Genomic DNA, 16,620 nt, shown 5'->3' with positions numbered 1-16,620 from the left:
GAACTACATTTCCCAACAGCGCTTCACTTTCATCCTATTTTCCGGCCCTTTCAGATTGTTCATAGAGACAAAAATGAAGAGTAACCACATCCTTTATACAGAGACATACCTGCCTTGGGGAATTTTTAAATTGGAAAAACCATTCGCCTAGGCCCTAGAGGGAGGGAAAGTCTAAGAGTTTAACATAATTGTTAAATTATGTTATGTAAAGAGGAGTGCATAAGTGCACCACGTGCCTGTCTTAATGTTTCTCTATTATCAGTACCAATATCATGTATATAAACATTGTTTATTTATATATTTGTCAAACAATTATAGGATGGTAATTTGATAAACAAGAAAAGTAATGATAAAAAGTAATGACGATGCATATTAATAAAATAAGTGAAATAAAACTGGGTTTCCAGAAAGACTAACTTTTCTCTTTATTTGTATACTCCCTCCCCCGCCCCTTTATTACTGTTTAAATGTAGACCTAGATTAGAATTAATGTAGTCCGTTCTGACGTCTTTTTTTTCTCGAGAAAAAAAAAACCGTGACAGAGAAACCCGGAAGTCAATCCAAACTGTTCTATTGGTTAGTAGCTCTCTAGCGCTCTTGCGTGCAGTGGGAAACAAGAAGCTCCAGGTGGGCGTAACAAAAACAAACAGTCGAGGGAAGCGGGAGGGGGAGGGGCGGCAGTTGGCAACAAGATGGCGGCGGAGCGATGGAGCTGTTTCGGGTCTCTCCTCCTGCTGGTCGTTCTCGGTTCTCAGACGGCTTGGGCTGACCTGGAGCCCGCTCCGAATGCCCTTTCGGAGGTTTTTGAGCCGGCGTTGGGAAACACACTGCTGTGTCAACGGACGTGCCAGAGCACCTACCCGCTCCACACCTACCCCAAGGTAAGAAATGGGGAGAAACGGCAGGGGCGGCATCGCCACTAAATCAGCCGCTGGGCAAATGGTTGGTGGGGCTTCCCCTCCTCTTCTTTTCGGGGGCCTGGTTAATGGGGGGGGTTGCCGGAAGGAGGAGTCGAGAGGGGAGTTGCCACTGTTTCCCCATGTGTATGTGTACATATATACAGTACATACATATGTACGTACGTAACACTCCACTCACAACAGAATACCCTACGCAACTAGACTTACAATCCTAGGTTTAGAAAACTTACAACTACGTTGTCTTAAACACGACTAAGCATAGTCCATAAAATCATCTGCTACAACGTCCTTCCTGTCAACGACTACTTCAGCTTCAACCACAACACACACAACAGATACTAACTTAAAGTAAACCATTCTAAACTCGACTGCAGGAAATATGACTTTAGTAACTGAGTAGTTGATGCATGGAACTTACTACCAGACTCTGTAGTATCATCATCTAATCCCCAAAACTTGACCCTTAGATTATCCACTGTTGACCTCTCCCTATTCCTAAGAGGTCAGTAAGGGGCATGCATAAATACACCAGAGTGCCTTCCATCCCCTGTCCTAATGTTTCTTTTTTACTACTATCATGTATTATATCTTTGTATACCACCAATACGTACATGACAAAACAAATTAAGATTTAATTGGATTTGTATAACGTCCCTCTCCGAGGACTCGGGGTGGCTAACAACATATACAAAAACCAGAAAACAGTGATAAACAATCCAATTAATAATGCATTAAAACAATCCTTAAATTTCTAATTTAAAAAAGCTATCATTACCATTCATTCGACAATCATACTAAAAACATTCATTGGTCTTAAAATATATTTTTTTTTAAATGCACATATATGAATGTATGTGTACTGTATATACATACAAACACGCACGCACACAGAGAGAGAGAGAGAGAGACTTAAAGGGGAGATTGGACTGCCATTTATCTGAAATACTTATAATTATAATAATTTATTAGATTTGTATGCCGCCCCTCTGAAGATTTGGGGTGGCTCACAACATAATAATAATACAATACATCACAAATCCAATAATAAAATTTAAAAAGTCAGTTTAAAAACATTAATACAACATAATGATATAAAATAATATAGGGACTCACACTTGGGGTGTGGGCTAGATTACCTACCAGGTCCCTTCCAACTCTAATTAATTGATTGATTGATTAATAGAAACGTACATACATAAATACATGCACAACAATAAAAATTATGGGGGCGGGGAGGTTTGAAAACAGGAAAGGACTCCATGCAGACTATTATGCTAAAATATTAATGAAAGCAGGTTGGGTTATACAGGTAAGTCCTCAACTTACAACATTTCATTTATTGACCGTTCAAAGTTATGACAGCTCTGGGGAAAAAAGTGACTTAATGACCTTTTTTTCACACTTACAACCATTGCAACATCCTCATGGTCAGAAGATCAAAATTTAAACACTGGGCAACTGGGTGCGCGTTCATATAGGAGGGTTGCAGTGCCCCCCCCCCGGGGATCACGTGATCCGCTTTTGCATCCTCCTGGCAAACCATGTTGATGGGGAATCAGGATTCACTTCAACGACCATTTTGCTAACTTCACGAATGCAGCTGTTCGCTTAACAACTGTGGCAAGTAAGGTGGTAAGATGGGGCAAACTCGCTTAACAAATGTTTCACTTAACAACAACATAAGTTTGGGGCTTAGCTGTAGTCATAACTTGAGGACTACCTAGAGACAGCTCCTGGCGTGAGGACCACCACTCTGGTTGGTCATGAACTCCTTTAGCAAACGTAGGACCTGTTTTTCTGAACTGTGCTTCTCCATGGTTTCAGGCTCAATGTTATTTCTTCGTAGATCCATGGTGTAGTACAGGTAGTCCTCGATTTATGACTACAATTAAGCACCAAATATCTGCTATTGAGTGAGACATTTGTTAAGTGAGTTTTGCCCCATTTTATGTCTTTTCTTGCCATGGTGCTTAAGTGAATCACAGTAGTGGATCGGTTAGTAACACAGTTGTAAAGTGAAACTGACTTCCCCCGTTGATTTTGCTTGTCAAAGAGGTTTCAAAAGGAGATCACATGATCTTGGCACACAGCTATGGTCATAAGTATGACACAGTTGCCAAGCGTCTGAATTTGGATCACATGATCACAGGTCATAAGTCGTAAGAATGAAAAATGATCACTTTTTAGTGCTGCTATACCTTTGATTGGTCACTAAATGAGCTGTTGTTAACAGTAGTCACCTGTAGAGCTTTATAATCCCAGCTCAGTTAATTGTCAGCTCAGGTGAGATGTAGGAGTTGCTACACATCTGGAGTGTGCCATATTCTGAAATATTGGGTTTTACATGAAATCCACACAGACGCATACATACACTTTTCTCCTTTGATTTGTTGGCATGGAACAGAGGACCTTCAGTTGAACTTCTTTTTGTAAGAAAGGAAACAGAAGGAGTAAATTTCTTCCTCTATATTCTCTCTTTTTTGGCCGATAGATGGGGCTGACTGATCTATGCAGAATGAAATTCCAGTTTCTAGTTTATATTAATTCATTAAGCTATGAATAAGGCTGTCTGCTGCTCCCTTATCTATGGTGGTAAGGATTATGTTGAGTGAAGTTTGCATATTCACAGCATATTTATTTCTAGCAGTTTTGTTTGTAGGTTAAATGATGGGAATAAAATTGGAACCTTTCTAATATCTTAATATACATTTTGTATGTAATTTTTTTATTATAAACCAATGTACTAAACCATAACATTCATCAAACTGTTATATCTACTTATCAAAACTTGGGCTTTCTGTTGAAAATGACATGGTGAAACAATAGATTGAAATGTCATAGAAGCTGAATTGTCCAAGATATACTTTATATTTTGTTATTTACCGTATTGAGAACTTTTACAATGTTATCAAAATAATTATGGTGACTTTCTTGATATTTATCAGGAAGAAGAGCTCTATGCATGTCAAAGAGGTTGCAGATTATTTTCAATTTGTCAGTTTGTGGATGATGGAATTGATTTGAATCGGACCAAAATGGAATGTGACTCTGGTAATATAAAGTAGTGACTTTTTCAAGTTATAATAAAAAAATTCTCAATGTTTAGGGGAATGTAGAAACATTTTGATAACCTAGTAAATTGCAAGCAGAATGTCATAATGACTTAGGGTGTTGCCTAATCATACTGGTCACATAAATATAGCTCCCAAGTCACAACAAGCTATTATTTCACAAAAGGAAAAGTGATCAGAATTCACCCCAGTTAACAGACAAGTATACTGTAATTATCCCATTTTCAAACTGACATTACATACTCTATGCAAAATAACTGATGCAGAGTTCTACCAAGCCCTTCCCAGCTTACCAATTAGTGGTTAGAGCCACTAACAGCCTTCTGTTTTAGAAAGCCTTGTGGCTGACTGCTAAAATTTTGTTTACCCCATTCTCCTTTCTGAAAATTTTTCATGATTTGCACATTAGAAAAAAAGGCTCTAATGCTAAAAACATTTATTTTTATTTATTTAGCTTAGAGAGGTGAGAGTTAATTCAAAGGCTACATGTTGTTTATTGCAAGGTTCGACAAACCCAGGCGCCTGGTCGCCAGTGGCGCCTAGAAAATGTTGTCTGGCGCCTCAGCGTTTCCCAACCGGTGTTCCGCGGCGGTGTTCTTCAGCTGGGCGGGGCGCTGCCGGTACTCCCGCTCGCAGCTGTCTCCTGCTTGATGCCGCGCTCCTGCTGAGCCCCAAAGAAAGAAGGCAGGAAGAAGGAGAGCTCCATTCTTCGCACCTTTTTCCCGCCTTCTTTCTTTGGGGCCCAGCAGGCCAGCGCCGAAAACCGCGGCATCGAGCAGGAGGCGGGGGACAGCTGCGAGCGGAAGCCCCAGGACGGAAGTACCGGCAGCGCCCCGCCCAGCTGGAGCTCCTCTTTCGTCGACGGCAAGTGTCCGATGGGAGCGGGGGGGGGGGGGCGTCGGGGGAGATGGCGGCGGCGAGAGGGATCGCTCGCTCGCTCTCTCTCAGCTGACTGCAAGTGGGAGCCCTGACGGTGGCGGTTGGACGTTCTGCTGGACGTCGTACATGCTGGCGCTGCGTGCCTGGCATATACGGTGTCCAGCACCACGTCCAGCTGCCGCCGTCAGGGCTCCCGCTTGCAGTCAGCTGAGAGAGAGAGAGAAAGAGAGACATATAAGAGGCAGAGAAAGAGAGAAAGAGAGACATAGCAAGAGAGGCAGAGAAAGAGACAGAGCAAGAAAGAGAGACAGCAAGAGAGGCAGAGAAAGAGAGATAGAGAAAGAAATAGAAAGAGAGACATAGCAAGAGAGGCAGAGAGAGAAAAAGAAAGAGAGACATAGCAAGAGAAAAAGAGAGACTTAGCAAGAGAGGCACAGAGAGAGAGAGAAAGAGAAAGAAAGAGAGACATAGCAAGAGAGACAGAGAGAGAAAGAGAGATAGCAAGAGAGGCAAAGAGAAAGAAAGAGACATATAGCAAGACAGTGAAAGAGAGAGAGAGAGCAAGAGAAAGAGAAAAAAGCAAGAAAGAGATAGCAAGAGAGACAGAGAGAGAGCAAGGGAGAGAGAAAGACATAGAGGAAGGGAAGGAGGGAGAGAGAAAGAGAGCAAAAAAGAGAGGAAGAAAGAAAGAGGGATGGAGAGAGAGAATGAAGGGAAGGAAGGAAAAGAGAGAAAGAGGGAGAAATAGAGCGAAAGGGAGAAAGAGAGAGGGTTTTTTTGTCCAAACTTTTCTTTAGCCCGCCCCCCCCCCCCCTTTCAGTGTTCCCCAGGATTTTGAAAATACGAATAATGTGCCGCGGCTCAAAAAAGGTTGGGAAACACTGGTTTATAACGTTTGTAATGTTTTTTTTGTTAAATTAAAAACCAAGTTTGCTTAAAAAAAATTCTGGCTCCTAAATTTTTTGGCTGGCTCCTAGATTCTGAACAACTTTGTCGACCCCTGGTTTATTGCCTTTTCATGAAAAAGAAATCTAATGGTTGATTTGGCTTATGACATAAACCCAGTGAAGTTTTGCTTGCTTTCTGTTTTGATAACACTGTTCTGAAATCTTCCACATTACACTATGTCACTTTATTTAACTGTAAATCCTACTGACTTGACTAGTATTCCCCTCCCAAGTTGGTATGCATAGGAATAGACGCTTCGTAAATTGTTTGATACACATTTATGGGAATACAGTGAACCCTCGATCATCGCGAGGGTTCCGTTCCAGGACCCCAAGCGATGATCGATTTTTCGCGAAGTAGCGGTGCGGAAGTAAAAACACCATCTGCGCATGTGCAGATGGTGTTTTTACTTCCACCGCCGCAGCGCGTTGCTGGGGCCGCTCCCCAGCTGGGGAGCGGATCTGGGGTTTCCCCAAGCGCGCGCGAGTTGCTGGGGCCGCTTCCCAGCTGGGGAGCGGATCTGGGGTTTCCCCAAGCGCGCGCGCGTTGCCGGCTCCGCTTCCCAGCTGGGAAGCGAAGCTAGGCTGCCCCAAGCTCGCGCGCGTTGCTGGGGCTGCTCCCCAGCTGGGGAGCGGATCTGGGGTTTCCCCAAGCGCGCGCGCGTTGCTGGGGCTGCTCCCCAGCTGGGGAGCGGATCTGGGGTTTCCCCAAGCGCGCGCGTGTTGCCGGCTCCGCTTCCCAGCTGGGAAGCAAAGCTAGGCTGCCCCAAGCTCGCGCGCGCCGCCCGCCCGCCCACGCTGTTGCCGGCTCCGCTTCCCAGCTGGGAAGCGGAGCTAGGCTGCCCCAAGCTCGCGCTCCAGCCCACCGCCGCTGGGGTCTTACCGGGGCAAGAGGGGGAAGACCCAGGGAAGCCTCTGCCCGGCGGGGAAACTCCACCATCTACGCATGCGTGGAAGGGCACGCATGCGCAGATGGTGGAGTTTACTTCCGGGTTGAAAACTAGCGAAATAGCCCTTTCACGATCCTTGAGGACGCGAAACTCGAGGGTTCACTGTACTCTATTTTTCCCTTGTACTACTTGGTTTACTTTTTTTTCCTGATTACATGCTTGCCTGTTTACTTCTATAATCATGATGTATAGTAAGTTACATCTCAAGAGATTTTAAAAAATAAAAGATCTGCCTCTTACAAACAAAGGATTTACAGAAAGCTATACCAAATTATTTCCCCCTGTCTCTTTTTAATATTCTGTCATTTAGTTATCTTGGATTTCATTTACAGAGTGAATGTTAAAATAATTTGATCTCAAATTGCATTTTTAAATACTGGCATGTTCTATTAGTTTGCGTGTCGAGAAGTAATGCCCCAAAATAATAGTATTAAATATCTTCTGCTTCATCACTGCTATGGAATTTGCAGCCCTTAAAACTGAGAGAATCGATGTTATTTTGCAGCATGTACTGAGGCATATACCTCCCAGTCTGATGAGCAATATGCTTGCCATCTTGGATGCCAGAATCAATTACCCTATGCTGAACTGAGACGCCAACAAGTGAGTAATCTCAACTGTTAAAGCAGAAATAGTTGAAGGTCATTGCTTGTACTCCTATTCTGCAGCTGATTTACATGCATGTATGAAGAACACTTTTTAAAAAAATCAACTTTTTTTTGTAGCTTATGTCCTTAATGCCGAAAATGCATCGACTCTTCCCACTTACCCTTGTAAGATCCTTCTGGAGTGATATAATGGAAACTGCCCACAGCTTCATTACCTCTACCTGGACTTTCTATCTTCAAGCTGATGATGGCAAAATACTGATATTTCAGGTACTTGCTAACTTGTGTCACAAGAATGTAAACAAGTTTGTATAAAGGTGCTTCTAATTTAGTGGTAAATTAAAATTTTGCCTATTTTTTATAATGTTTTAGTCTTAAGTTGATTAGATCCTCGCATTTCAGACACCCTTTTTGCAATCGGAGAAGAGGAATCTGCCACTTCAAAACGCTTTCGTTTTCTAACCGAGAAAGCAAAGCGCAGGGGCTTGCTGGAAAGTCTGGAAGCACGTCTTTTTAAATAGCAGGTCCAGGAGGACTCATGTGCTGCTTCACTCTCAGGCCTTTCTGAGACAAAGCCTGGCTTTCAATGCACTTTCCTGGGACGCTTTGGGAATCAGGCTCCATATGGAAGTGAGGATCCCCACCTCCTGGAACTATCCGAAAATGCAATGCATGGCACGTGTGAACGCGGCTACATTCGAAGTATAAGATGCACCCAGGTTTTCACCCTCTTTTGTGTGTGGTGTGGGGGTTGTAGGTGCATTTTATACTCCGAAAAATATGGTAAGTTAGTCATATGTAAAGTTTCCCCATTGACTTTGCTTGTCAGAAGATTGCAAAATGGGATCATGTGGCTCCAGGACACTGCAACTATAATAAATATGAATTATAGTGGTACAGTGATCCCTCGAGTTTCGCGATCTCGATCTTCGCGAAACGCTATATCGCGATTTTTAAAAAAATATTAATTAAAAAAAAAACCACTTCCGGGTTTGGCTTCAGGACTCAGCTGGGAAGCGGCGCGGCTGTTTTAAAAGGTCGCAGCCGGCCTGGGGGGCTTCCCAGCACCCCCCCCCCGAACCCCCAACCCGGGTTCGGGGGGTGCTGGGAAGCCCCGCAGGCCGGCTGCGACCTTTTAAAACAGCCGCGCCGCTTCCCAGGTGAGTCCTGAAGCCAAACGCCAAAGGCGAACTTCCGCGTTTGGCTTCAGGACTCAGCTGGGAAGCGGCGCGGCTGTTTAAAAAGGTCGCAGCCGGCCTGGGGGGCTTCCCAGCACCCCCCCGAACCCCCAACCTGGGTCTTCCCGGCCGCCCACGCAAAGGGGAAACCCCGGCTCCTCGCTGATGCCCGCCGCTCGCCCGCCCGCCAGCAAGAGGGGGAAGACCCAGGGAAGGTTCCTTCGGCCGCCCAGCAGCTGATCTGCTCCGTAGCGCAGCAGCAGCGAGGAGCCGAATCGGGGTTTCCCCTTTGCGTGGGCGGCGGGGAACGCAAACTCCACCATCTACGCATGTGCGGCCATAGAAAAAAGGGCGCGCATGCGCAGATGGTGTTTTTACTTCCGCAACCCTACATCGCGAAAAATCAATTATCGCGAGGGGTCTTGGAACGGAACCCTCACGATAATAGAGGGATCACTGTACATCTATCTAAGAACGCCTCTAGAACTTTTCTAGATAAGAACCGGGTGTGCAAGATTTTTTTGCCTTTTCTCAAGAATCATTTTCCACTTACAAACCCGAGCCTCTGAAACTGTAACCGGAAAAGGCAGGGAGAAGCCTCTATGGGGCCTCTCTAGGAATCTCCTGGGAGGAAACAGGGCCAGAAAAGGTGGGCAGAAGCCTCTCTGGGGCCTCTCTAAGAATCTCCTGGGAGGGAACAGGGCCGGAAAAGGCAGGGAGAAGCCTCCGTGGGGCTTCTCTAGGAATCTTCTGGGAGGAAACAGGGCCACCACCCTCCCTGTGGTTTCCCCAATCACACGCATTATTTACTTATACATTGATTCCTATGGAAAAAATTATTGCTTCTTACAAACTTTTCAAATTAAGAACCTGGTCACGGAATGAATTAAGTTCGTAAGTAGAGATACCACTGTAGTTGCCAAGCATCTGAAATTTAATCACATGGCCAGGGTAATTCCATAACAATCATACATATGAAAAACATTAATAAGTTGCTTTTTTCTGTTCCATTGTACCTTTGAACAATCACTAAATGAACTGTTGTAAGTTGAGGACTACCTGTAAATAAATAAAATAAAAATGTGACTGCTTAAATTAAAATTATTAACTCCCATGTATGATGAATTCAGTTTTGTACACATCTTTTACTAATTTGAAGATTTTATTATAATTTCAGTCCAAACCAGATGTTCAGTATGTACAAAGTCCTGATCAGGAAAACCAAGATTTGAAAGCATCATCACTGGCCAAGACATCTTGTAAGTTACTCGAAAAAAGTTAGGGACTATAACAGAAGTAATTGTGGATTGTAAAAAGATGTTTCTATGCATTTATGAAAATGGTATATTTTTTAAATTAACAATTAAGGTTTCTTATCACTTTTTAATTGGTTTTCTGTAGTGATAAGAAAATACAGAATTGAACATCAGATAAATTCAAATTCAATGACTAGAAATAGAAACTCGCTATATATTTCTGGCATGAATGAGTTCTGCCCCTCCAGAGTTCTGGTAATTTACAAAGGCATTCATGCAAATCTCTACTTCCTCAAAAAGAATTTCTTAACTGTAGACATACTGGTTAAGCATGTAGATGTGAGACTTCAGAACAACTTTTAGTTTATATTACAATAGTTGAAGCATATTTTTAAATGAGGCTGCCTTGGTGGCTGATATAGCAAGACATAGCAAGCCCATAAAAATGTAAATATGCACATTTTTTCCTGCTTTCTCCCAGTAAAAGGCAAACCATTTTTTTAGTTTTACAGTGATCCCTCGAGTATCGCGAGGGTTCCGTTCCAAGACCCCTCGCGATAATCGATTTTTCGCGATGTAGGGTTGCGGAAGTAAAAACACCATCTGCGCATGCGCGCCCTTTTTTTCATGGCCGCACATGCGCAGATGGTGGAGTTTGCGTGGGCGGCGCCCAGGGAAGGTTCCTTCGGCCGCCCAGCAGCTGATCTGCTCCGCAGCGCGGCAGCAGCAAGGAGCCGAAGATGGGGTTTCCCCGTTGCCCAGGCAAAGGGGAAACCCGATCTTCGGCTCCTCGCTGCTGCCGCGCTGCGGAGCAGATCAGCTGCTGGGCGGCCGAAGGAACCTTCCCTGGGTCTTCCCGCCGCCCAGGCAAAGGGGAAACCCCAAGATCGCTTGCCGCTTGCCCGTCACCCGCCCGCCCGGCTGCTCGCTTGCCGCTTGCCCGTTCACCCGCCCGCCCGGCTGCTCGCGTGCCGCTTGCCCGTCGCCCAGCCGCTCGCTTGCCCGTTTGCCCGCCCGGCTGCTCGCTTGCCGCTTGCCCGTTTGCCCGCCCGGCTGCTCGCTTGCCGCTTGCCCGTTCGCCCGCCCGGCTGCTCGCTTGCCGCTTGCCCGTTCACCCGCCCGCCCGACTGCTCGCTTGCCGCTCGAGAGCAAGAGGGGGAGAGATAGAGAAAGAGAGAGAAGGAAAGAAAGAGATGAGAGAGGGAGGAAGAGAGTGTGAGAGAGGAAGAAGCAAGAGAGAGAGAGAGAGAAAGAAAGATGAGAAAGGAAAGGAGTGACGTCATCGGGTGGAAAAATCGCGATATAGCGTTTCGCGAAGATTGAGATCGCGAAAATCGAGGGATCACTGTATCTTATTAAAGAAAAAGCTTATAATGTTTAGCACAGTGATTTTTCAGGAAGAAATAAAACTGGACGATTAATTAGTAACAGTAATATTTACAACTTGAAAAATATACATAGTCAAGCAGCTAAGTGTGCACATACACATATCATATTCTTCCTTTTTTTAAAAAAAGCATAAAGATGCAAAATGTATGGGGGGAATAGTTACAATTTTTTTAAAAAATAAAAGCACAATTTTATAACTTAGGGTAGGCACATGTGGCTGGATCCTATTTTGGAATATGTCATTTAACGTTTTTCTTACCCAAGGTGAACTGTAGTTGGCTCTAACAAAATTATGTAGATGCAACAGTAATTCTTATTTTCCAGTACCAATTTGTTGATTTCAAAGCTTCTGCTTTCCAATATTGTATGTTTGGGTGTGTCAATCCACAATTTATTTGCTTATGCAGCCTTGCTGCTTTTCAAAGGTGACAAGATTACATTATATCTAAAATATCTACAATACATTAGATCTAAAATATCTACAATACATTCACTGAGAATAAAAAACAGCTATAGCAAAAAATATTTTTAACTAATTATATTGATGGATTTGTTCAATCTGCAAATGCTCTATGAAAATACTTCAGATTTTCCTTGGTATTCAATACCCTCTGTTTAACTTTTTGTTAAGCCTCACTATTGCAAAATAATTTAACATATATTGAAAGGTGCAAAGGTTTGCTTTATATATCTATGATTTTATGATTAAAAGCTCAATAAAGTTTTACTATGATTTTTTTCAGTAGACTTACAGTTGGGTGGTCCACATGTGCGTAAAGGATCTTTTGATGAGGATGAAACTGAGAGTTTCTTCAAATGTATTTCACTGTATGTATTTTTGGTATATGGAGTAATTCTAGAGCAGTTACATACATTGAAGTTGACTAACACAGTTACATTTTGACCAAACCTTTAGCAAATTAGCACCTGGTTATTTATGCTATACCCAGTTGTTCTGTAAAAGTAGAAAGTTGTACCATAAAGCGTCACTTTCCCCTTCTCAACTGACATTCTTCATTTTTCACTGAATACTGCTTTCAAATTCAAGATATTCTGTACTATTGTTTTTTAAGTGATATCAAATTGAAGTAAAGCTCCGTATAATGTTGCTGGATAAATGGAGGATTAGAGATCCTAACATGCTTGTTATATTGATGAGAAAATGTTTTGTTGGTTTATTTTCGATAGTTATTTGGGTGTTAGCTATGGAGCAAAAATTTGACATCCTAGCTTGTATCAAGCATTCCTGCTTTAGATGAAGTAGAAATGTATGATTACCCAAAGTTTTTTTAAAATCGTTTCAGTCACAATGATGAGGATGTAATACATACAGGACAGATTGTACGATTGATGGATAAGATCTGAGTGGACAGTATTTTCAGTCACAAACATGCTTTTTTGCTTTTCCAACAAGAAGTGAAGCATTACTGGCAAGGCTCTGAATTTTTTACCTCCCCTACTTTTATTCCTCCAAAAGTTGTGGATGTTCCAACAATGGAGTTTTTAAGAAGAAATTAGACAAGAATTTGCCTGAAATGGTTTAGGATTTACTGCCGAGTAGGGCATTAGTCTCCAAGCCCCTTCTAATTCTATCATTCCTTGGAGTTGGGTGGGTTGGAAAATAGGTATGTCAAACCTCTTTTACTGCCTTTTTTCTAAATGAACAGTTATGCCAGTTAGTGTTTGGCTTTATGTTGGCTGTCTGTAATCATTCCTTGCCTAAAACAGAAGCTATCTGAAAATCCTAAACTCTCAAATATAGTAATATTCTACTGAAACTATATTAAGATTGTTAGATTTAATTGCGTAAGAGCAAATTAGTTTTCAGACAGGGAAATAATGTATGGAAATTATTTTCGATAAACCTCCAATTGTTTTAGGAATATTTTGTTTTCTTGCCTTCTAGAAATTCTGGTTGGATATTAACAACCACTCTTCTCCTGTCTATACTTGTGTTACTGTGGATTTGTTGTGCAACTGTTACTACTGCTGTTGAACAATATGTTCCATCTGAGGTAAATTATCATTTTTATGTTATACTATGACTTTCATTCCCTTTTTTTCTGATGGAAATATGTGACCAAATAAACCTCTCGTTAGGATTTGTAAATAATCCAAAATTTTTCATAAATGAAATTATTCATTCCTCTCATAAAATAAGCATGCAACTTTAATAACTATTTGGTCTGTAAGAAAAACATTCTTGTGAGCCACCCGAGTCTTCAGAGAAGGGTGGCATACAAATTTAATAAATAATAATAACAATAAATATTAGGAAAGGGGCTTCATCAAATGCCCGCTGAAATCCACTGGTGAAAACACAGTGATCTCTCAGAGACTTTTATAGCCATCTCGGGCCCACATATATCCTGGCATACATGTATCTCCACAGTTAGTTCTGCTGTGAAAACTGCAATTAAATGGCCCATTTTAATACCACTTTCTTTTCTTTTTCTAGAAGTTGAGTATCTATGGAGACTTGGAATATATGAATGAACAGAAATTGAATCAATATCCAGCCTCTGCTCTCGTGATAGTAAAATGTAAAGCTGATGAACAAGATGCAGGACCTCTGCCTACAAAAGTTAACTTAACTCAATCAGCAATATAAAATGGAAAAACAGATTTATTAATCTAATTCTTTGACCTGTTAATTCTGGTAGCTTTTGAAAATCGAAGAGGCCTTGGAGTAATTTAGCTAGTATTTAGATTCAAACAAAATTGCAGAATCAAAGAAGGAATGGATATCAGCCTCTTTCAGCAGTCAAGCTAATCACATGGGATACAAGGAGTTTGTAGTGTATTTACACTTGTCTATGTTTTCTTGGATTACTAAAAGTCCTAAGTATTTGTCTATGCATTGACATTTGTATATTATGAACATATGTCAGAAAATATATTTGGAATCTGTTTCAAAAAGTGTAATAACTTTTTGGTAGTCAAAGGCACTTTAAGTTATCTTAGATGTGGATAAATTAAATGACTGTAGCGTAGCTTGCAAATTCTTTACCATTTCAAACATCTCTTTTTCCACAACAAAAAATAAATTTTTCATTTAACCTTTTCCTCTGATGAAATAAATTGTGGGTCAGAAATAAACTTTAATAAAATCCCGCTCCATATTAAGAGTGTCACTTTTCAATTGCATTCCATAACAAGCCTCATAAAATTAGAGAGCATTCTCTGTATGAAAGTTCTTCAGTTTGTCATTTTTCAAAAAGTTTACTAAGAAGAATATGACTGGAAATCTCGTTTGACTTCATCTACACAATATTTACCATGAACTTAATGGACTTATAATTAGAAAACATGATTTTCCTATAGCTCTCTCAAATGTTCTTTCCCTATCCATATTTTTATGTTCTGGAAAATGCAATTGAAAGCTATTACCTCTTAACATAAATTTGATACATTAATGCATGTTAAAGTGGAAATTTGTTTAATGTTTAAAAAGCTCTAGAATCTTTGCTCCATGTTAATAGAATATTTTGGTAAAACGACCCTAAACAACTACAAAAGACTAAACATTGTCTCTGGACTTTTTAAAAAAAAAAAATCAAATATACACGATAACATCTACTATATCAATTATTTTTATTTACAGGCATTAATTAAATTGTTCTAACTACTTCAACTAGAATTGCTTTACATTATTTATTTTTGGATTCAAACTCTTTATGAGGCTTCTGTCTCTCAGGTGCAGATTTAATGCTAAACATACCGCGTTTTCCCAAAAATCCTGAAATCCTGAAATAAGCACTTGGCCTCATTGCCATGCTCTCAAAAGCCTGATTGGGTTTATTATCAGGGGATGTCTTATTGGTGGGGAAACAGGGTAGGTTGCATTAAACACGTCTATAGGTTGAAATAAAGTATGTTCTCCATTGGAGGCTTTTCAATATATTACAATAAATTTGTTCAGTATGAGAAACTTGAGCAAAACCATAATAATCATTGTATAACAAATTCATTAAAAGAGCCATAATATTCAGCTTTTCTTTAGTAGGCAAAGGCTACTTCAATGATATTATACAAAATTTAACATTCTACTCTGAAAACAATTCTGAAAATTCTTGAAGTCGGTTAGATGGGAGAAATAAATCTATGCTAGATAATCTCACAATCGAAGCAGTCTCTAATTCCCTGCTATCAATATATCACCATAGCCTGTTTAAAAAAATGAAGCCAATTATACAGGATATAGGAAATACAAGTGCAGAAGTTTCAAAAGCTAATGAACCTGTTAATTAAAACAAATCTCAGAATCTCTGATCAAAAGACAGAACTAGTAGGAAATCTTGATTTGAATGAACTTTATTTTTTGCCCTTCATCTCATGGAATCCCCAGGAATAAAAGTTTGAAAGAAACAGAGAATATGGTTTCTTGGTGGATTTTTTTCTTTTAAAAAGGAAAATACTGTGTATCCCAACTTTTCAAAATCATTTTGATCCCAGTGTAAACAAGTATAAAATTATAGGTGCTTCAAAATATAGCTTAAGTAAGAAAGCACATGTTTCAAATTATACCTCAGAATTAGTTTGACCTAGTTGCGCTCAATGTGTTTTAAACTACAGTGAGATATCTGAAGCTTTCATAAGTATAGTGATCTATAAAATATATCTCTTGTGAATATTGTTTCCAGTATAGATCATCTCAGGCAGAATGTAGATATTTCCAATCTACATTCACAAGGCAAAAAATGCTCACACATGGAATTATTCTGACCCTTCCTTTGCTGGAAAGAAGAACATTTGGAGTTATTTTAAATGGCAGAACTCCATAATCTGGACTGAAGCAAGACATAGCTGTGATTTCCTAGATTTTCTCATTACAGTGTGGATGTGTCAAACATAAGAATGACCAGCTAATTGAGATATGAAGAATCTATCTCACGAGAATTCTAGTTTTGAATAAATTTAGCCAAGAATCTGCAATAAGATGCCTTTCACTGTATTATGATAAGTCTTGATACTGATATGGATGAGGCTTAAACACCTAATTCTATAATTTAAACAGAGAAATAAATTTGAGAATTAGGTGTTTAAGACTTAGTTCTTATCAATCTGGGCGCCAAATTACTTTAAATTTAGTGTAATTTGTATTGATTTTTTAAAACCTCTCCAGTCTCTTGTTTGTGAAATTTCCGGTTGAGAGAACAAGCAACATCCTGTGGTTTAAGTTACAAGTTACAACATAACATTTGTTTTTTACTGAGTTACAAGATGTATCACTCTACCTTGAATAGCTTTGCTATTTAACTCCTTACTATTGAATGTTTGCCTAAAAGATTTTAAAGCAAAAATACTATATGTGTTTCTTTCTATTTAATAAACTTTAATCTTAATTGTTTCCTGTGATATTGAACTATCTCCCCAAGAGGGATGGAGGAGTGGTATCCTCTAGCCAAAAGCTTATAAGCTA

At 40.6% G+C, this 16,620-nt stretch overlaps 1 protein-coding gene across 2 annotated transcripts; it reads left to right on the top strand.

Annotated features, from left to right (window-relative positions):
* The first annotated feature begins 592 nt into the window (after positions 1–592).
* Positions 593–16,548, top strand: TMEM59 (transmembrane protein 59). 2 transcript variants are annotated; one of them, XM_070745954.1, is made up of 8 exons: positions 593–881; positions 3,866–3,971; positions 7,273–7,370; positions 7,493–7,645; positions 9,731–9,812; positions 11,942–12,026; positions 13,105–13,213; positions 13,657–16,548. In XM_070745954.1, the coding sequence occupies exons 1-8, from the start codon at positions 693–695 to the stop codon at positions 13,807–13,809; spliced, it is 975 nt and encodes a 324-aa protein (XP_070602055.1). In that variant the 5' UTR covers positions 593–692; the 3' UTR covers positions 13,810–16,548. The 2 variants fall into 2 exon arrangements, with proteins under 2 accessions (XP_070602055.1, XP_070602056.1); XM_070745955.1 differs by having other exon boundaries at positions 610–881; positions 11,945–12,026.
* Positions 16,549–16,620: the final 72 nt, after the last annotated feature.

The sequence above is a fragment of the Erythrolamprus reginae genome, chromosome 3 (assembly GCF_031021105.1).
Source record: "Erythrolamprus reginae isolate rEryReg1 chromosome 3, rEryReg1.hap1, whole genome shotgun sequence".
NCBI classification, from domain to species: Eukaryota; Metazoa; Chordata; class Lepidosauria; order Squamata; family Dipsadidae; genus Erythrolamprus; species Erythrolamprus reginae.
Note: the sequence above shows the minus strand (reverse complement) of the source record. Positions and strands in the feature narration are given on the sequence as shown.

Bases quoted from the DNA above. Each gene is read 5' to 3' on its own strand.
- TMEM59 (XM_070745954.1), top strand. From the start codon at position 693: ATGGCGGCGGAGCGATGGAGCTGTTTCGGGTCTCTCCTCCTGCTGGTC. The intron at 7,371-7,492 runs GTGAGTAATCTC...TTTTTTTTGTAG, and splicing joins CTGAACTGAGACGCCAACAA to CTTATGTCCTTAATGCCGAA. The intron at 13,214-13,656 runs GTAAATTATCAT...TTCTTTTTCTAG, and splicing joins AACAATATGTTCCATCTGAG to AAGTTGAGTATCTATGGAGA.